General features: G+C 62.4%; 1 protein-coding gene and 1 pseudogene across 1 annotated transcript; one reads left to right on the forward strand and one right to left on the reverse strand.

The window, feature by feature from the left end:
- Nucleotides 1-5,268: 5,268 nt before the first annotated feature.
- AIRE (autoimmune regulator) lies at nt 5,269-15,850 on the reverse strand. The gene is made up of 14 exons (XM_023260864.2): nt 15,605-15,850; nt 14,893-15,067; nt 14,517-14,672; nt 14,165-14,239; nt 13,346-13,462; nt 12,270-12,412; nt 12,082-12,162; nt 11,038-11,153; nt 9,932-10,031; nt 9,220-9,402; nt 8,632-8,750; nt 8,445-8,547; nt 6,702-6,770; nt 5,269-5,676 (listed from the first exon to the last, which is right to left on the reverse strand). The coding sequence occupies exons 1-14, from the start codon at nt 15,848-15,850 to the stop codon at nt 5,596-5,598; spliced, it is 1,764 nt and encodes a 587-aa protein (XP_023116632.2). The 3' UTR covers nt 5,269-5,595.
- Nucleotides 15,851-20,128: 4,278 nt separating this feature from the next.
- Nucleotides 20,129-20,230, forward strand: LOC111556486 (annotated as a pseudogene).
- The last annotated feature ends 685 nt before the right edge of the window (nt 20,231-20,915 follow it).

The raw sequence follows: 20,915 nt of genomic DNA on the forward strand, positions 1-20,915 counted from the left end.
TTCTCTCCTCCCTCCCTCTCTTGTTTCATCCACTCAGCCTTATTTCTTTTTGTTTGTCTTGGTCTCAGCCATGTTAGAGGCCTTCCGAATGTCTGGGGGCCCTGGGTGTCTGTGATTAAGCAGTGAGGCCTCTGGCTGTGACAGGGGATTTACAGTTGTTGAGCCTGGTAGGGGAGCTTGTGGGGCCATTTATCGCCCCCCCCCCCGGGGGACATTGTCCTTTCAGGCTGGTCAGACTTAAGGAAAGAAGCTTCTAGTCTCTTGTCTGGAGCTGAATGAAGAGATGGGATGAGTCCCGACATTCACCGTCCTGCCTGTGGTGACCTGGCCACGCGCGTTCCGTGTGGAGCCGCTGCCTCGACTGTTTGTGGCTCTCTCGGGTCCAGACACTCTGCTTGCCCCAAGAATAGACCTCCCGTCCTCTGCTGGGGTGACGGAGGGGCCGCACCTACTCCTCCGCCAGCTGGCCCCCTCCCCTCCACCGAGGTAGGGTCCCCGGCAGGCACATCTGCCGAGGCCTCAGAACCACCCAACACTGGCCTGGGGATCTTCTAAACACCGAGGCATGGGAGTTGGCTTGCAGACATCTTGGGAGACCCCCGGCCTGCCCACCCCGGCCCTGAACTTGCGCAACCTGGTCATCTGCACCCGCTGTGGAAGCATCCAGAATGCCTGCACCTCAGCCACAAGGAAGACCCTTTCCAGGGTTGCCTGTCCCTGGCTCGTGGTCTGCGGGCCACTGGGAGACGCGGGTGCTGCAAATGGGGTACAGAGTCTGACACGGGGACCTACCCGGGGAGGTGGCGTGGGTCAACAGTGAGTGTTGAGATGTGTCCTCTGGGAAGGTTGGCAGCAGATGCAGCAGATGCAGCAGAATTAGCAGCTGTGATCACCTGCCTGCAGCCTGGGGGAGGCCAGAGGGTCTGTCGGTGGGGTCTTGTCTTTGCTCCTGGGCTGGCTTCCCCATTTCGCTGTGGTGGGTTTCGCGTGCACTTGAGTAGAGATCAGTAAAATGGCCCCACGTGCCCCCCACCCCATCCCCTCCTCTGATGGGACTTCTGGAAGGTTTCTCTGGGTGGAGAAAGGAAGGGAGGGGGCAGAGGCAGTGGGGGTGGGGGGCTATCATCGGAGGCACGAGTAGTGCTGGCCAGTGGTGATGGGAGAGAAGGGGACAGGTCTGTAGGGTGTTTGGGGCCCAACCGGAAAGCCTGGGGACGTAGGGTGGGACGGTGGAGGTGCCAGCCAGGGTCAGATGTCCCCGCATGGAGGTGTGCCACCCTGCCATCCCAAGCGCCCGTGTAGCTGTGGCAGGGCCGCTGCCCCACCATCTCCCAGGCTGCCTCTCACCTCTGTGTAAGGTCGGTGCCCGTTGGCAGCGTGAGGGCTCTTCAGGGAACAGGGAGCCAAAGCCCCAGCTCTGCAGTGGGAAACACCACTCTGAGCCGTGGGATGGCAAGGCGGTGCTCGCTCACTCATCCGTTCACTTGTCCACCCTTTCCCTCCTGCACAGGCTTTGTGGAGACTGGCAGGCCTGGGCTCCGGCCGGGGGGCGGGCGATCCCTGCCCATGGGCTCCCAGCCCTAGGCACGCGTGCCCGGCACGAAGTGGGTGCCTTTCAAGACTCGGACTTTCACAGTTGTTTAAAAACAGTCTGAATGACGGAACACTTTACAAAAAAAGTCACCTATAATCCCTGCTCTAACAGCCCGTCTTCACCGTTCAGTGTTTTCTTCTGGTGTTTCTCTCTCTTTGAGCATGTACACACACCCATACACACCCGTACGTGTGCACATATTCACACACTCGCGTATGTACGTGTATGCATACACATACACATATTCTCCTTTTGTATGTACCCTGTGCATGTACGTTCTATATACTTTCTTTATATATATATGTATATATATATATATATATACATATATATATATATATATGTACTCTATATATGTATGTGTGTATACATAGACATTATACATGTAAATGTAAATATACAAGTAAGCAAATTTAATTTAAACGAATACTCACTGGTTTACCCACCAGCTTTGTACTTGTCATTTTTATTGTCTGGATGATATCCCAATCTGTGGCTATAATATTATTTCTCAAAATATTCCTTGGATACTGAATGTTTGGTTCATTTTCAAAGTCCTATTCTCTAGGGGCGCCTGGGTGGCGCAGTCGGTTAAGCGTCCGGCTTCAGCCGGGTCACGATCTCGCGGTCTGTGAGTTCGAGCCCCGCGTCAGGCTCCGGGCTGATGGCTCAGAGCCTGGAGCCTGTTTCCGATTCTGTGTCTCCCTCTCTCTCTGCCCCTCCCCCGTTCATGCTCTGTCTCTCTCTGTCCCAAAAATAAATAAACGTTGAAAAAAAAAATAATAATATCAAAGTCCTATTCTCTAAATCTGCAGGTGCTTAGCAACCGCCCCCGCACCGGCCCTGGTAGACCTGGGCCTCACCATGTACAACACAGACCTGCCCCCAACACACACGGTGTGGGGGCGGCAGGCAGTGAGCAGGTGACTAGACAAAGGACGGTCACAAAGGGAGTGTGCGCTGAGGGAGGGACACAGCGGCGGCTCTGGGACGGGCGGACAGCTGTCCTCATCACATGGGAACGGGCTTCCGCTGGCGGGGTATTTCTCTCCAGGGGGCTGAGGCGCCCTGGCTGGGCTGCATGAGCACATCGTGCGGGTTCACCTGTTATCGAGCACCTTGGGGCCAGTGTGTGGGTGGCGGCTGGGGAAACTCTGCACGTCCCTGGGGCCCCTGTGAGAGGCCGCCGAGATGGGCTTCCAGAGTCCTGTAAAACTCGGCGGAGGTGCAGCCCTCAAAACTGTGCTCGAAGCACCGGATCGCAGTCGGTGACACAGAGCGCCTGTCCCAGGTACGCCTATGAGGCATGAGTTCGGTCCCGTTCAGATTACGGGCGGGATCTCCAGTCCTGATTTGCTATCTTGAGTCTCTGGCCAGGAATACTGCCTTTTCCGAGCCCATCGGGCACGTCCACGGGCAGCAGGCTCTTTACCCACTTGGTGGTAACGTCCGGACCCTGAACCTGCCCGGCCCCCTCAGTCCGCCACACAGGCCTGGGCACATCAGGGCAGGACAGGCACAGGGCCCGGCACAAATCGAAACTCAGACCCCTTGCTCGTAACTTGTTAATAATTTCAAAACAGTGGCAATGAGCCTCCAACCACGCGCTGGCCTGTCCACAAGGCCTTTGCTGCCTCTTTCAGTCAGAAGAGCTGTTGTTGATATTTTGGCCTGTGTCCCCGAGTTGGGGAGAAAAAAGTACTCACCCCATTGCTAACAGGGGTAAGGGACTTTTTCCAGGGAACCAGCCCAGCAGGGGGGAGGTCAGGCGCAACTCTGACCACAGCCCCCAAACGTGTGACTTACGGAGGCCAGAGAGCAGGCGAGGTGCCTCAGGGCGGATGGAGGAGACACCCCGAGGCACTGGGCCCAGCCTCTGACGGGACCCTTACCGAGAACAGGCCAGGTGATCAGCATGCGACAGTGGCCCCAGCACCAGCACGTGATGGCATCTGGAGACAAGGTCTTACAGAGGCGATTGGGTTAAAATGAGGTCACAAGGGTGGGTCCGACCCCAATGTGACTGGGTCCTTATGAGAAGAGGAGATCAGGACACAGATACACGCAGAGGGAGGGCCAGGTGAGGACTATGGCGGGGCGGGGGTGGGGAGGACAGAGCCAGCCCCGTCCCTGCCTGGTCCTCGGACATGCAGCCTCCAGGACAGAGAATGACAGCTTGCTGCCTGAGCCGCCCCCCTGTCCACCGCGGGAAAGCAGTGTGGCTGGTGTGTGTCTGCCAGACCCGTGATGCTGGCTCATTCCAGCACGAACCGCTCACGTGCTTGGCACACAGACGCTTCAGGGTATTACAAAGGCGGCCGCCGTCCCAGAGCTGGACGAGCCAGACAGACTTCGCCCCCGCAGAGAGACAGACAAGAACAAGTAGCCACAGGATCGCTGCGGGAATGTCAGCTCTGGGCCGGGCCCACCTGGGAGGCCTCCCTGGTCACTTGTGTTACTGTTTACGGTTCCAGATACCCCCCAGGGAAGGTTCCAGGCGATGGGAACGCAGGCTGGCACCGGGCCAGGAGTGAGAGACGGAAGACAGGCGCGCAAGCCCCTGCCCGGCCTCCCCCACCCTGCCTGGGTGGGGTCCTTCTGCAACCCCCGTCCATGCACGGCACAGGGCGAGCGAGCCTGGGCCTGCGTGTGGCGCTCCCTCCCAATCCCTGTCTCTGTCTGTGCCCGCCAGGAATGTGACCCACCCTCTGAGCCTGACCGGACCTTCAGCACTGCTGTCCCGGGTAGGCCTGCCCCTCCCCCCCCAAGGGGGCCCTGGAGGTCTCGGGAGTGACAGCCAGACCCCTGAGAGGCCGTGGGCCGTGGGACCCTCCTCCTGCTGTTGTCCCCACCTGAGCTTTCCTGGGCTGGGGACACGTGTCCCAGCTCTGCAGCCCACACGCGGCAAGGCCTGTGGCCACTCCCTCCCTCCCCATCCGGGCGTTCTACCACGGGGTCCCTGCAGGTGGGGGCTCTAGCAGCACTGACATCTTCTGCCAACACCACCCCAGCAGCTGTGCCCTACACAGGGTCCTGGGTCCCGGGCCCCCAGCCACGGCCCGTCTTCTGACTGTGGCAGGTGCCGTGAGGAAAGTAAGGCGCGGTGCTGTCCGCGTGGCCTGCTGCCCCCCAACCGCCTGACTTCCTGTCTGTCCCTCACACCCTGCCTGCTCCCGTCTCCGCCTCGTTCCGCTTCATGCTCCACGGTGGTCACCCCGCCTGAGGTCACCTGCTTCTGGCCCGTGATCTGTCCCTCCTACTGGAATACCCCCCTCAGACCCCCGTGCCAGGACGATGTGCACCGTAGAGATGACCCACAACAGAGCTTTCTCGAGTAAATGTCCGACCGGACGAGGAGGTGGCACTGAAAGGGACGTATCACGATGAGGAAACAGACGTGCCAAGGCCCTGGGGCGGGGATGAGCTGGGCCCTAGGACGGGGGAGGAGGGAGGAGCCCATGGGGGTGCAGCAGAGGTGGGCGGGCCCAGACCTCATGCTTGGACCATACTGGGGGCTCCGGGGAGCACTGGAGTGCTCCCAGCAGAGACAGGAGCACGCTGTCCACTTCTGGGGGCCATTCCCACCTGCGGGCGTCTCCCTTCCAGCCAGCGTGACCGACACTTCAGGCAGCAGAAACGCAGGGGCACGGAGCCCCCAAAGCAAACACACCCCGTGAAGAGCACATCGAAACCCCACAGAAGTGGTTTTTATTTCAGTGCGCACGGCGCTCTGCGTGTCCACGAAGACGGGCTGTGTCTGCGGGCCCAAGGTGGGCAACACCTGGACCTTTCGATTTTTCTCGGTCCTAATGTGACCGGCTTCCGGGGATGGGAAGCGTGTCCTGTCGGTCCCTCTCAGGGCGGGTCACCGTGAGCACGAGTGGGAACTCGCTGGCATCTGTTGATTCAGAGATGGGAGGGAGGGCCGCTCTCAGCTGAGGCCGCGTCTACGGGGGCCTCCCCTCCCCCGGTGCTGCCCCGCAGACCCACGCCGTGCTGGATCAGGAGGGGAAGGTGGGCGCCTCGGCCAGCGGGCGGGCCATGCTCTGGATGGCCCACTGCAGGATGCCGTCGAAGGAGTGCTGGAAGACAGGAGAGCAGAGGACTGGGAGACCTGCCTGAGCCCCCAGGGGACAGGTGCACACACGGTGGGTTCCAGCGTCCCCTGGAGTCACGAGCATCCCGCCCCTCCTAGTCACAAGTGGGGAAACTGAGGCCTGAAGCACCACAGGGCACGTCAGGCGAGGGAGGACTCCTCTTTTGGTGCTCTGCCATAGCATCCTGCAAACACGGGGCACGGCCGCCACGGCTCTTCTGCCTCCGTCTTCTTCCCGGCTCCGAGGCAAGACCGGTTCTTCCATCGTGTGCTCCCGCAGGACGGAGGGGGCACGGGAGACCCAACATTCCAGCATAATGGGGCAACTGCCCCCTTTCTCCAACGGCATCAGGCGACCGCCCCGCCAGAGCCACAGGGCCAACATCCAGTGCCCGGGGTCACCCTGAAAGACTCCTGCACTGAGACCCACCCGTGCCCAGCCCACCACACCGGGCAGGGCCCCACAGCCCCAGGAGGCCACGGGCGGGCCACCTGGGTGTGGGAATGGCTGGAGGAGTCTGACCTCCTGTCAAAAGAAGATGGAACCCCCAAAAGGCCCATTTTCTTCACAGCGACTATAGCTGTTCATCTTAGGGTGGAGAGGCTGGGGCTGGGAGGGGCCGTGAGAGGTCCACCGGAGGCAGAGATAGGCAGAGATTCCGGGGCGCCCACCCCCCCCACCCCCAGGGGGAGTCATGGCATCAGAGTCAGGCTTCAGCGGTGCTGGTGCTGAGGTCCTGCAGTCACTGCCCCCCCCACCCCGGATCCGGGAACCCTGGACCAGGCTAGAAGCAGAAAGGGCTCAGGGACTTCTTTCGGCTCCTTTGTGCGCTAGGGGCTCACGCATGTGCTGGGGGGCCAGAGCCGTGCCCGAAGCAGCCTGGGCCTGTGGTGCTCAGTGCACCCAGCAGGGTCTCCCAGGCCCTCCTCTGGCTCCCGTGCTGGCTGCTTGGGGCTGGGGGGGGGGGGGAGGGGAGGAGAAGGAGGAGCCCCAGCCAGGTGACGCATTACCTCGCTTAGGAGGGATTCCAGGTCGTCCCTGTGCACACCCGGCTCGTGACCAGCAGAACCGTCCCCTGCCTGCAGCCCAGGAAAGGGAGGTCAGCCCAACTCCCGCACCCCTGCCGGGCACAGCTGGAACAAAGCGGCACACCATGCAGAGGCAACAAGGGTCTAGGGGACAGTGGCTAATGCCAGGACAGAGGGCATGCTGCCCCCAGCAGGGCCCTGGGAGCTGAATTCTAACACCCAGCTCCTGCCAGGGTCGTGGGCACGAGCGAGCTTGGGGCTCTGGAAGCTGGCTGCCCAAGGCCCCCAGGCCTGCCTGCCTCCACGTGCTGCATGCAACCTTCTGGGGAAAGCCAGGTGACTCAGAACCAGCTAGAAGGGACCGTCGGGGATGGAGAAACTGAGGCCCAAAGAGGAAAGCGTCTGGTGTGGTGCCAGCCATTCACCCATCCGACTAGCATTGCCAGGGCCAACCGTGCCCCCTCCCACCCAACCCCCCCCTTAAGGGGCCAGGGCCTAGAGTGCCCCCCCCTTAAGGGGCCAGAGCCCGGCAGCAGGCTGTCCATGAACAGCCTAGGAGGGAGAGAGGACCATGCTAAGTGGACCCACACGAGACTGCCAGGTTCTGGCTCAAAATAGCCAAATCTGAGCTCGTAAACACAGGCCCTTCGAGGCAACATCAGCCCCAGGGGCGTGAAAAGGGACCCAGCTCCAAGGTGGGGGTGGGGGGGGACTGCTGGGGAAAGCGCTGGGGCCACACCCACATTTTCAGGACCGCCCCTGGGAAGGGAGCCAAGGGGCTGGGACTTCTTAGTCTCCAAAGTCGTTACATTTTACATCACAAAGACAAGGGGGTCTTTGCTAAATTGAGAAAAGACCCAAGAGTCAATGAAGAAGCATCTTCTGGAGGGAGGGACCCTCTCTGGGACGGGGTGGCACCCGGCAGGGCACGCACAGGTGTGGGCTGAGCCGTGGGCGTGCGCGTAAGCCCCCTCGTGGGCAGAACAGGGGCCCCCCGTGCCTGGGCTGGCATCGCACAGGCACAGTGTGTTCACGGGAGGATGCGGCGCGGCTGGGGAGCACGACGGGGCACCGGTGGGGTAGGACTTGCCACCACCCAGGGCCCTGAGAGGTTCTTGGGGGTGGGGCGGCAGGGACACGGTCAGGCAGGATGAGGTGCGCCACCCTGAGGCTCCCGGGAACACACGGGTTCTGAGGGAGCCCGGGGTGACTGCTGGCTAGGAGGGCAGAGGGAGGCCACTTCTCCCCGACGGCTCCCGGCCGCAGGATGGGGCTTGACAGGGCCCCCGCGCAGGGCCACGGGGGGACTGGGGTCACACTGGGGAGTCAAGCGGGCTTGCTCATCCCCGGTGGAGCCTTGTTGCTGCGGTCGCTTCACCCCCCACCCCACTGTGGGGATCGTGCGCCCCAGGCGCTGGGAGAAGGAGGCCTCGGGGAAGCCCTGCGCTGGGAGACCAGGGGCCTAGGGGGGGCCTTGCGCTGGGAGAAGGGGGCCTGGGGGGGGGGTCCCTGGCTCAGTCATCACGAAAGAACAGCCATCCCACAGCCGCTGGTTTCCAACACACGTGATCCGGAGGGAAGCTATTTAAACAACTAAATTGTATGAAACAGTGAACGCAGGGCCACGGGGCGCGGCGCATCCGCGAAGCTGGCACTCGAGTGTCCCTCGAGGTGTGCTCGCCACCTCGACCCCGCGGGGTCCCCGCTTCCCTGGGCAGCACTGACCTTGGCGGGCCCGGGCGCGGCTCGGGCTGGCGTCGGGGCGGGCGCGCCCTCCTCGGGGGCCGGGGCAGTGTCTCCGGAGCAGGATCGGCAGCGCGGGACGGCCCTGCGCACAGCGGAGGATGGTGTCGTGGGCTGCCGGTCCCCCGCGGTGTCCCTCCCGGTCCTGCGCCCAAGCCGCCGCGCTCACCCGGGCCGCGCTGCGCCCGCGGGGAAGTGGCAGCGCCAGTGGAAGGCGGCGGCGCAGTGCGCGCACCGCAGCGCGTCCGCGCCATCCCCGCACACGCCGCACCGCGCACCTGCCGGGCCCTGTGGGGGGACAGAGTGGTCACGGTGGGGGGGAGGGGCGCCCACGCCCTCTGCTCCGCCCCCGGGAGCCCAGCGACACCCAGCACCTTTGCTCTGCAGTCACGAGACACCTTGCTCCGCCTTAGTGGACCCGGACCCCCTTTAGGGCTGGTCAAGGGGACCCCAGAACCGCCTCCCTTATTGTCCTGCCCCTGTGAGGGTGGGCTGGGGTAGGGGTTCCAGGAACCGGGGCGGAATGTATCACCCCTGCTGGAATCCCTCCGGGAGCCTCCCCTCCCTGGTTCTGCGTGCACAACCCCTGCCCCCCCACCCCCGTCTGGCTCCTCCTCCCTCAGCCCTGACCCCAGCCCCCCACCTGACTACTGCCCCCCTTCCCCGCATGTCACTCCTCCTATTTAGGCTCCGTCTGGTTGTCCTGCGGGCCCTGAGCTCCCAGAAAACAGCCACCCCCACCTCAGCACCCCCTCACCTGCTGCCCCTCGGGGCCCACACACAGTAGGGGGCGCAGGGCTGAGGGGTTCAGCACCGTCAAGGGGGCTGCGGAAGGCGGGGCCAGCAGGTGCTTGTAGGGGCCGGCAGCATCCATCCCGGCTGAGGGCTCCCTGGACAACCCCTTGGCCTCTTCCCCCGTCAGCTTCAGCCCCAGGAGGACCTGGAAGCAGAGGGCCGGTGCTTGGAGAGGCCATGGTGGCCTGTGCTTCACCACCCAGGGAGTCAGCGATCACTGGGACCTGGGAAAGCCCTGGGAGCTGGCGTGGGAACCCCACATGGGGTTGGAAAGGTTTGGGTGAAGCTCCTGGCTCTGTGTCCTCAGCAAGGTACTTGACCCTCTTGCCATCTACAGACGGGGTGCCTGTGGCCCTCACGGGCTGTCAAGGAGGACTCCGGATCTACCTGGACGTGTGTTGTATCATTCCTGTCTCTGCTGCAACAAAATGCTTAAAACATTTTTAGAGAATGTTATTAGTAGCCAAAGTGCATCCCCTGAGCCTGGCGACAGAGCCAAGGCCCCACATGGGGCCATTTCCCAGTGTTAGAAGCCAAGCTGATGAGGCCAGGCCAGGGGTGGGGAGTCCCGGTTCCAAGCCTGGGGCCCCACCCATGGGAGTGGCCAGGAAGCTGGGGGGGGGGGGAGGGGGGAGGGGGGCCTGCGGTGAGCCTGGGCCTGGGCCTGGGCGTACCTGGGTCTCCGCGGGCGGCTCCTGGGGCTGGGGATCCTCGGCCTGGGGAGGGTCCCGCTGGCCTCCTCCCCGGAGACAACTGTAGCACCTCCAGGTCCCACTGCTCACGTGGCCCACGTGGTCACCAGCCAAAGACATGCAAGGGGGACAGAGGGGACCACAGACTCCCAGATACACAGGCAGGGGAGGCCTGAGGTCTCCTCCACGTTGCCACTTTCCTTTCGCAGATGGGGAAACTGAGGCCCAGGCTGGACAGTGGGCAGAGCCAGGATGGGAGGACTGCCCCGGCCAGTGAGCAGGAGGGCCCGGGAGGCTGGGAGGCTGAGCCCCGGGGGTGGGAGGGGGGGTGGGCCTCGCCAGTATGGTCAATGTTCCCTCTGCTGAGCCCCAAGAATCCGGACATCTGTTGACCTGCAGAGCCCCGTGCGTGGCTCTCGCTGGCCTTGCCCTCCCGACGGGACCTCTCTGAACTGGGGACCCACTCCCGTTTCCGCAAGGGGGACAGTGCCCAGCAGAAGGGGACACGGTCAAAAGCAGGAAAAAAGAGAAGATGACCGCCCCACCCCTGGGGGCGAATGATGACCTCGGCTGAACGCCCTCATTTAGTGACAAGCATCAGAGACAAGTGGCCTGGTGAAGGCCACTCAGGGAGCAGGGGCAGGGCCAGGGCTCGAAGGTGGGTCACTCCTCCCACGCAGGCTCTTCCCCGCCAACTGTGGTCACCCGTGGGAGCTGGCAGTAGAGGGCAGGACGCGGTGGGCTGGGGGGAAGGGAGCGCCAGGAGGTAGACGCGGGAGGACTCTGGCCCTGCCCAGGATGGGCACCCACTCTGCCCGACTTCAAGTAGGACCTTGTTTGGAGGAGGGGGGCCGGCTGCTTGTGGGACTTTGGGCTGGGGGTGTGTGGTGAGATGGGACAAGGTGGCCGCTCTTCACTGGGGGGCCTCATTCTGCTTCTCTGCCCTCTGGGGCCCTGCTGGCCAGGCTGGGAGGACCCAGCCTGGGTGACCCGAACAGAGACACTTCCGGGCAGCCCCACACCCAGGTCAGTCAGGCAGAAGTGGCCGTGAAGCCAGCTGGGGGCGGAGAGCGGCCTGCCGGGCTCACCTGGGAATCTCCCGGAGCGGCGGGGACAGGCAGGCCAGGTGGAAGGCCCGGGGGCAGCCGTCACAGCAGATGAGCTCCCCGCCGTCCCGGCACACGGCACACTCATCCTCGTTCTTCTGACACGGGCAAGACACGCGTATCCTCTGGGAGATCCGGGGCGGCGCGGCGCCCTCCCCGAGAACCTCTCGCAACAGCTCCGCCGCGGCATCCCCAGGGGCCCCCAAGTCCCCTGCCTGCCCCCAGCCCTCCCCCACGACACTCTCCCTCTCGGAGACCCTAGTCCCCTGCGCACATCCCGGGGCCAGACCATCCCTCTTGGGAGGACGGAGCCTCCAGAAAGCCCCGTTTCCCGTGGGTGCCTGTGTCCCCAGCAGCGTCCACACTGCCCACCCCGCACGCCCTTCTTCACAGCGCAGTGGAGCGATGGCCGGCGGCGATGCCATCAGCCCCAAGCACCCGCCGTCCCTGCGCCTGGAGCCTGGACGCTGCCTGTGCCCCTGCCTGAATGGCACCACAGGGCCCTCCGGGATGCCTCCTCCAGGCCAGGCCGCCCTGCACAGCGATGAGTTCGCTCACTGTAATCGCCCCCTGATCCTGCTAGCCGGGAGCTTGGAGGGGGGCAGGGGGACACGGGTCCTGCTCCCTCCTGGGCGCCCGGGACCCAACAGCGCCTGGCGGGGGGCCGGAGGCGGTCAGATCTGTGGTGGCTTCTGTGCTGTGCTGGATGCTCAGGTCCCTGGCTCCCAGGAGGGGCCACCTCCCCACCCGCTGCCCTGCTGGGAGACTGTGAGACCGGGGACAAGGGCACCCAGCCCAGACCCGTGGTTTTAAACACCTGGTAGGACTCACTTTCTCTGAGTTATTTGAACACAAGTTGTGTGTTATCAGGAAAACTGTTATTAAACAAGGAAGCTCGACCCTGTGAACAGAAGCTTAAGGCTCTGTCCTCATCACCCAAGGGAGAGCCCGGACAGGGGCAAAGGGGCAGAGGGACCCCCTGTGGACGGTGGAGACGAGGGACTTCCACTGTGGCCTGGGCATTACCTGGTGGGGCTGGGGCTCGCTGGGGAGGGCGGGAGGGGCCTGCACCCTGCCCTGTGCGCCTGCTCTCGGGTCGCCTCCACCCTGCTAGGGAGAAGGGGGCGGGTCACGGGAGTGCGGAGCGCCCTCTGGGCAGGCCCAGCCCCAGCTGAGCTCTGTGTTGGGGGGTGGCTATCAAGGGCAGGGCTTACAGGGGCGGAAGCCTGGGTCCCCTTGGCTCGGACCAGGGTCTTTGGGCCACCGCTACGGGCCTTGTTCTTCCCCGCACCGGGGTCTTCGAACTTGCTGGGAGTATAAAACTCCCCCCCAACCTGGATGCACTTCTTGGAGCCACCTGGGAGGAGAGGGTGGCTGACCTGGGAGGCCCAGGAGGGTGGGGGGCTGAGTGGGGGGACAGAGAGGGGGGGTGGAGTGGGGGGGCACTCTGCAGCTGGCTGCTCCCCACCCCCCACCGCCCCAGCCCCAGGCAGCTCTGGGACCAGGGTCCTGGGCACAGCAGGGGTCCTCTGCAGGGGACGAAGGGGGTGCTGCACCCGGCCAAGCGTGTCCACCTGGAATCTCAGAGTGTGGACTTATTTGGAAGCAGGGTCTTTGGTGATGGGATTAGTTTATATGGGCTCCCGAGGGACACTGAGTCCAGTGACGGGTGCCCTCAGGAAGAGTGGAGAGGACGCAGACAGATACAGGGAGGACACCCTGAGACTTGGGGGCAGCGGCCGCGGCGGTGGGGCCCGTAGCAAGGACTGCTTGCGGGGAGAGGCAGGAAGGAGTCTGCCCGGGGCCTCCGGAGGGAGCACGGCCGCCCACGTCTCCACTTTGGAACCTCCTGCTGTTTTAAGGGCCCGGTGCGTGGCCACTGGTTATAACTGCCATGGTGAACTACTTTGGGGTCCCCGGGACCCTCCCTGGGGGGGTGAGACCAGGGCCCGCATTGGCTCCCGGGGGCCAGCTGGCCCTGGCCGTCCGCAGCATCCCTGGCTAGCGTCCAGCAGGAGGGAGGGGAAGGGGGTGGTATGGGGGTGGGGCAGGTGCTGGAGAACTTCCCGGAAGGGGATGAGCCCAAGACCCTGAGGGGCCCCTCCGGGTGGGCAGAGTGACCCGGGGGTGGTCCTGGACCGCCGACCTCCCAGAAGCCCAGGAGCCCCCACCCTGAGGGACGCCCTCGGTGCCCGTCCCCCCTACAGAGGTGGCCACCTGCGCGCCAGCTGCACGTGCACCCGGGGCCTGCGTCCCCCTGGCAGCACCCTGGCCTGGCAGTGCCGTCTACCTGACTCAAACACCTGCTGGATGAGGATGCCCTCCACTGCCCCATGGGCTCCGGGGACGTCCCCAGACGACACGGTCACGGCTCTCTGGACCGAAGTGGACGACATGGTCTGAATTCCTGGGGAAGGGAGCACAGGGCGGGGGGCGGAGGGGGGGGGTCATCAATTGGAAAGACGGCCCCTGAGCACCCCCCTCCCTGCAGGCCGCGGGGAGCGAGAGGCGCCTGGGCTGCGGAAGCCTTTCCTTCCGTCCAGGGCAGGCCTTGGAGGGGGCCCAGCCCCTCCACGGACAGACAGCCAGCCAGCCCATGTGTAAGTGCAGAAACAGGCCATGGGTGTGTGTGGGGGGGGGTGAGGCTGTGTGGTGTGTGTGTGCGTGTGCAGTGTGGCATCTGAGCTGACCAAACACAGCAGGCAGGGCCGGACAGGGACCCCCAGGACATGGCCCCGGGCGGTGTTGGGAGGGAGGCCGGGTTCCCAGGGTCTGTCTTCAGGTCAGGTGACTCCGGTCTCCGGGACCCCCCACCCTGGGGCAAGGAGGGGACAGAAAGGGGCCAGGCTTCATCCGGCCGAGGGACCAAGAAGGATTCTGCGGAGGAAGCACAGTCTGGGCCGGCCCTGAGGACGGGGACACCGAGACGGGCACACGTGGGGTAACCCGAGGTGCCCCTCTTTCCCCAGTGAGGCTGTGCAGCCGAGGCTGTGGGGTGACATGCCAGGCCTGCAGGGTCCCGGCTCCCAGGACAGGCCGGCAGAGGGCAGCACCCCACAGGGCCCTTGACTCGGTGACCCCAGACCAGGAGGTCGGGAACCTGGCTCACCATTCCCCAGCAGGGGGCGCTGCGGCTCTGCGTTGCTGTCCGGCTTCCTGGGGTGCTTGGCCTTTGCCTGGGAGCCTGCAGGGGGATTGTGCAGGGGGAGCCACACCAGCCTGGCCCTCCGCTCCCCACGGAGGTGGGGGGCGGGGGTGGTGGTGAATGCTGGCAGCCAAGGGCGCATGCATGCGGGCGACGAGGGCCGGCTGGGCTCACCCAGGAAGCACCCACAGGGATTCTCTGCAGCCCCGGCGGCTGGCCGGGGCGGTGGGGAGAGGGGGGCTCCACGGCAAGGCAGGAGGGGGACGGCCAGTGGTGTCGGGCCGTCTGTGACCGACCAGTACCTCCAACCAGATACCTGGGTTGGAGGTGCCCCTAGGAGACAGTGCCCCGGGTGGGGCGGCCCTGGGCTCCTCCAGGGCCTTCCTCTTGGAGGGGGGTCTGGGCAGCAGCACTGGGACCTTGGGGCCCGTCGGGGGCTTTCTCCCCTTCCTCGGCTGGCTGAGGTCCACGTCTGCGGGGCGAGCAGGGACCGGGCCTCAAGACCAGAGCCGACGCCCTGGCAAGGTGCGCGAGAGCTCCGCCCTTTGACGCTCAGGAGCCAGGACGGTCCTCGGTGGTGTCGGGGGGCTCCCTGGCCACCCCCCTCCCTTTTACAGTCCGGCTGGGATGACTCCAGCCGCCCCCGGCTCCCGCAGAACCCCAGTTCCTCCCACAGCACCCCCGCCCCCGACCTTTGGGGAAACAGTCTAGGATGGGCTGCAGCCGGGCGTATCTCTCCAGATTGTAGTCCTTAAAGAGAACCCTCCAGAAGTCCAGGATGGCAGCTGCGTCTTGGGTCAGGAGCCACGAAAGGAGCGCGTGGAAGGCCTGCGGGCAGCCCTCCTTCTCCTTCAGCCGCAGGGTCTCCTGAAGCAAGAGTGGGGGCTGGGAGGCCCCCCTCCTGCCCCCCTCCACAGCGCCCGCCTCCTGACCCCCACCACTCCACACTCCCCCCTCCTCCTGACTCCCCCCTCCTCCCGCCCCCCTGCTCCACGGCACCCCCACCTCCCGACACCCCTTCTGTCTTTCTGGAGGGCAGAACACCATCCCAGAGGGTGCTGCAGGTGACCTGGGCACCGCGTCCATGCCCTCAGCTTGCAGCGGGCATGAGGCTGCCTGGGGGTGCTGGGGGTGAAGAAGGCCCACCTGGAACTCATCCTAGGGGAGCCCCCAGCTTAGAGGGCAGCTTGAGGAGGGCTGGGCAGGGGCGCTGGGGAGGCACAGGAATTCGCCCTGGAGACCCTGTGCCTTCTCCTCTTCACCGAAACAGCCCGCCCACCCCCCCTTCCTCCCCCCCCATGGGGGGGCGGGGTCCGTCTGGAGCTCATCTTGCCAGACACTGGCTGGCTGGAGGGCAAGGCTTGGGGAAGGCGAGGGGGACATTGGGGGTCTGTCTGGGCCCACCTGGAACTTGTCCTCGGGGACCACGTCGTGGTCAGCCAGCGCGTGCAGCAGCGGGAAGGCGCCGTCCACAGCCATGGCGATCTCAGTGCGGTACAGCCTCAGGAGGTGACGAAGCACCGTGTCCCCACCTGCCTGGGCCTCACCCGCCGTCGCGGGGTCTGGGGGCGCGGGGCTGGGGGCCCCCTCCCCCCGCCTGGGGTCCCGCGGCCTTGGGGTACCACTGGACTTGTGGGGTGTCTGGGCCATCTCTGCCTTCTGGCCCCCGCGCTGCCCCTGACCTGCCGGGCTCCCGGGGCGGGCACCCCTGGTCAGGCGCACCTGGGGGGGCACCTCTGAGCCAGAGCCCGTCTCTATTATACTAGGCTCCCCAAGGACAGAGCAAAGTCCGTGTTTCCCTTGAGCCAATCAGGGCGGGAGGGCGGGGCAGGGATGGAAACTTCCCTGTGACCCAGTAAAGAGAAGGTCCCATCCGCTCCATTCACACCTGTCAGCAGGCTGCTGGCTTCTCTTTCCTCTGTAAAGGAAGCTTCCGGACCGGACCAGGGCCCGACCCCTCCGTGAGAGGGCTGGGAGGGCTGTCAACTCCCCAGCTGTGGTTCTGTTCGAATGGGAGACAGCCAGGACAGAGAGGTGCCCTCGGCCTCACCTGGGGCCCCGTGTCTTGGGCACCAGCAGGCACTGCCCAGGTGCTCCGGGGACCGTGGGGCGGATGGGGGCAGCGTCCCAGGTGGGGAGGGGGCATTACCATCCCTGCTGTGCCAGCTCAGAGCCCTGGGGCCGGGCTGTAGGGGGGTCAGACGGAAGAGTCGCTGTCTGATGAAGGACCGGGCGTATGACGAGTGTCAGTGGGCACAGCAGTGGGCGTCGCCTGGAGGCTGTGTGATGCTGGGCGAGTCGTTTTCCTTCTCTGAGCCTCAGTCCCTCATCTCTAACTTGAGCACATCCGCCACTGGGGGACCCAGCTGCCCCCTACCCTCCCCTTCCTCCAGGTGTGTTAGAAAAAAGGCAGCTGACCCCGTGGACTGAGGCCAGTGCGTGCCTTGTCCCGCTCACGGCCCCGGGGGAAGGGAGGGACGCCCCAGGAGCCTGCTAGGGCTGGCGACAGAGGCTGGGGGGTGGTGTCCCAGAGGGGGTTGCAGCAGAGGGGGGCCGCATCCCAGGCTATGGCGGGCAAGGGCCGGGGACTGGGGTCTGCAAGATGGTCACCCATGGCGGCCCAGTGTGGCGGGGGGCGGAGGGGCCAGGCCGTCCCTGGGCCCAGCCGCAGAGCCACGAGAGGACTTCCGGAAGAAGGACCTGGTCAGGCTGGGGTGGGGCTGGAGGTGAGCGCAGGTGCCGGGAAGCCTGGGGTCAGCACAGCGTCGCGTGCAGAGGGGCCAGGATTTCTATACTGACGTGGGAGCTCGGGCTGGGGAGCTGACACGGGAGTCCTGTCTCGGGGTGTCCCCCTCTCCAGGCCGGGGTCCCTGGGAGTTCAGTCCTAGACAAGCTGAGGCTGTCCCAGGGCGGTGTCCTGGGACGTGTGGGAGCAAGATTGGGCTCTGTGGGGTGGGAGTGGTGGGGCTGTGGGGCTGGTCACCTCAGAGAGCTGGGCCCTGTGAGGGCAGTGAGGCTCAGAACAGGCCGGGGCTGCCATGGAATGTTCTGGGGCTCTCGCCGGGGAGCAGGGCCCTTGGGCTGCCCGCCTCTGGGGCTCCGAGCCCCCGGGCTGCGGTGCTGTGGGTGGTGGCAGTGGAGGTGTGGGACTTGGGGCGGGCCCGCCTGTCCCGCACTGTGCGACCCGCAGACACCCAGAGGGGACGCCCCCTCGGGCCCACACCGGGGCTGCCCTCTCGGAGGGCACGGGCTCGCCCCAGCCCGGGCCTGGCAGCCGCCTCCTGGCCTTTTCCTGTGCCCTCTGGCACGTGTACATCCACGGAAGCACCTGAAGGAAAGCAGAAGTGGAAGTCGCTCCTGAACGCCCCGCCCTCTGGGGCAGCCCTAGTGTCCTCACTCGTGGGGGTCGGGTCTCAGGGAGCAAAGCTCCTTCGTGGCACCTGCTGGGCCCGCCAGCTGCAGAGTTCCCACATAAAGGCCCCGGGGCTCTGGCGCCCGGGGGCTCAGCGTCCACCTCCTTTGGGCCAGGCTGCCCCCCAGTGCCACTCCACGCTCGGCAGAGTTTTCTCCGGTGGCCGACTGACCAAGGGACACTTTAGCCACCAGACAACGGTCCCCGGGGGATTAGAAACGGCCAACAATATCAAGGTCTTCACCTCGCTTTTCTGGAGCCACGAAAGCCTTGTGGATGCACCTGTGTCAGCAGCCAGGCCTGGCTCTGCAAAGAGGCTCCTTGGAGAATTTTGGACTTTCCGCCAGGCGGGGGGTTTCCCTGGCGACCCCTCGCTGCAGGTGACCTGGAGCCACCGGGGCTGGTGGGGGCGGCCTGTGAGACCCACGGAGGGGCCGGGCAGGGGGCCCCGCCCTGCCTTCGGCCGGTCACTCCTCTCGCGGGGCTGAGCCTCACTCCGTGCCTCGGCGAGCCACCGGGCACGGCAACATGCCTGCCCCTTGATGGGCCATCTAAGCCTCTGTCCTCGCCTCTGAGGCGTCTCTTCCTCCAGCACGGTCGTTTTATGTTTCAGACACGGCTAGCCCACCCTGCACCACGCCCTGTTGTGGGCACGTTGCAATCACACTCAATCTCAGAACCGCCCTGTTAGGTCAGCGTTATTACCCCCATTCTACACATGAGGGGGGTGAGGATCAGAGAGGCTAAGGAACTTGACCAAAGTCACACAGCAAGTCAATAGCCGTGGATGGATAGTGTCTGGGCCCATGCTCTCAGCACACAGGACACTCCTCACGTGCCCAGGCCATGTAGGGTATGTCAGCCGCAGAGAGGGGGGAATGCTTCCCGTGTGAAGTGCCCACAGATTGGGGATGAGTGAGGTCCCCACGGCAGGGTAGGGTGGGGCCTAGAGGGACCTGCTCCTTGGCCGCTGGGCCTCGGCTCCCTCAAAGAAGCCCGGACACAGTGACCTTCTCTCCTGCTGCAGAGGGACGCTTCAGTCCAAGGGGTTCCCTGGAAAGGGCTAGGCTCCCAGCGGTAAGGAGGCACGAGGTCCCTCAGGAGCCTTAGAACACCAGCCCAGGCCTTGGCTCGGGGACCAGGGCAGGAGGGGCCCTGGGACCTGTCCCCTGGGGACTTCCCAGCTGGTGGGGTATCAGGGCAGGTTCAGTCTCCTGGTGACACTCTGTCTCTCGGCCACCAGCTAGCTGTGGGACCCTTTCTGGGTCTCAGTTTGCCCATGAAAGATGCTCCACATCATTACTCATTAGGGGGTGCAAATTAAAGCCAAATGAGGTACCACCGCACCCCCAGTAGGAGAGCCATTATCAAAAGACAGAAAAGAAAGTGTTGGCGAAACCCTGGAGAAATCGGAGTGCTCCTGTACTGATGGCAGAATGCAAAATGGTGCCTCCACTGAGAAGAAGGTTGGGTGATTCAAGAAGTTTCCTAATAAGTTAATTTTTTTTAAGATTTGATTTTATATTATTTTTAATTAATTAATTTGTTTTATTTTTAGAGAAAGAGAGAGAGAGAGAGGCAAAGAGAGAGGGAGACACAGAATCTGAAGCAGGTCCAGGCTCTGAGCTGTCAGCACAGAGCCCGACGCGGGGCTTGAACCTACAAAATGAGAGATCATGACCTGAGCCAAAGTCGGATGCTTAACCAACTGAGCCACCCAGGCGCCCCTTAAGATTTTATTTTTAAGTAATCACATCCAGTGTGAGGCTGGAACCCACAACCCCGAGATCAAGAGTTGCATGCTCCATTGACTGAGCCAGCTGGGGGCCCCAATATGCTAAGTTCTTAAATAAGAATTACCATATGACCCAACTGGTCCCCTCCCAGATATACCCCCCAAGAACGGAAAAGAGTTGTTCAAACAAAAATGGGTACACAAATGCTCACAGCAGCATTACTCACCACAGCTAAAGGGTGGAAATAACCCAGATATTCGTCTACAGAAGAATGGATCAATCAAATGTGGTCTGCCCACAACAGAATTATTCAGCCATGAAAAAAGATGAAGTGTTGACATGCATTACAATGTGGATACACCTCAAAAACATTATGCTAAGTGAAATAAGCCAGACATAAAAGGCCATTTATTGTATGATTTCATTTATATGAAATACCCAGAGGAGGCAAATCCACAGAGGGGTTTGGGGCTGGGGGGAAGGGGTAAGGAGATTGCTGACGGGTATGGAGTTACCATTTGGAGTGACGGAAAGTTCTGCAAATAGACAGTGACGGTTACACAGCATTACAAGATACTAATCGCCGTTGCATTATCAACTTCCATAAAAATTATAAATTTTATGCGTATCTTACTACAAATAAAAATGCTAAAAATCAATCGGACATATTTGTGTGGGTCTATTTCTGGGTTCTCTACTCTGTTGCATTGATCTGTGTGTCTATCTCTCCACCAGTACCACACAGTCTTGACTACTGTAACTATATAATAAACCCAGTAGATCGTTTCTCAGCCTTTTGGCTAAGATCAAGTGTAGTATAATAAATCCAGTAGACCATCTCCTCCCATTTTATCCTTTTTTTTCAAAATTGTTTCAGTTTCTCTAGTTTGATTTACCATATACATTTTAGAATAATTCTATTTATAAAAGATCTTTCCAGGATTTTGATAGGAATTGCATTAAATCTATATATCAATTTGAAAAAACAGGAAAAAAGGGGGGTGCCGGGGTGGCTCAGTAGGTTAAGTGTCTGACTTCAGCTCAGTTCATGATCTCACAGTTTGTGGGTTCGAGCCCTGTGTCAGGCTCTGTGCTAACAGCTCGGAGCCTGGAACCTCCCTCCCATTCTGTCTCCCTCTCTGCAGCCCTCCACACTCTGTCTCTCTCTCAAAAATAAACATTAAGAAATTAAAAAAAACTCTATATATCAATTTGAGGGCAATTGACATCTGGGTATTGCAATCCATGAACATGGTATGTCTCTCCATTTATACAGAGCTTCATTGATTTCTTTCATCAGTGTTTTGTAGTTTTCAGCAAACAAGTCTTAAACATGTTTTGTTAGACTTACACCTAAGCACTTACTTTTGAGCAAGTGTAAATAGCTTTGTGATTCTACTTCTGGTGTCCACCTGTTTGCTCATTATTAGCATACAAATGCTTTTTTGCATATTCATCTTGTATCCTACAACCTTGCCGAACTCCCTCTATTGGTTCTAGAAGTTTTAGGGTTTTGTTTTGTTTTGTTATAGAATCTTTGGGATTTTCTACAAACAAAATCATGTCA

The sequence above is a fragment of the Felis catus genome, chromosome C2 (assembly GCF_018350175.1).
Source record: "Felis catus isolate Fca126 chromosome C2, F.catus_Fca126_mat1.0, whole genome shotgun sequence".
NCBI lineage: Eukaryota > Metazoa > Chordata > Mammalia > Carnivora > Felidae > Felis > Felis catus.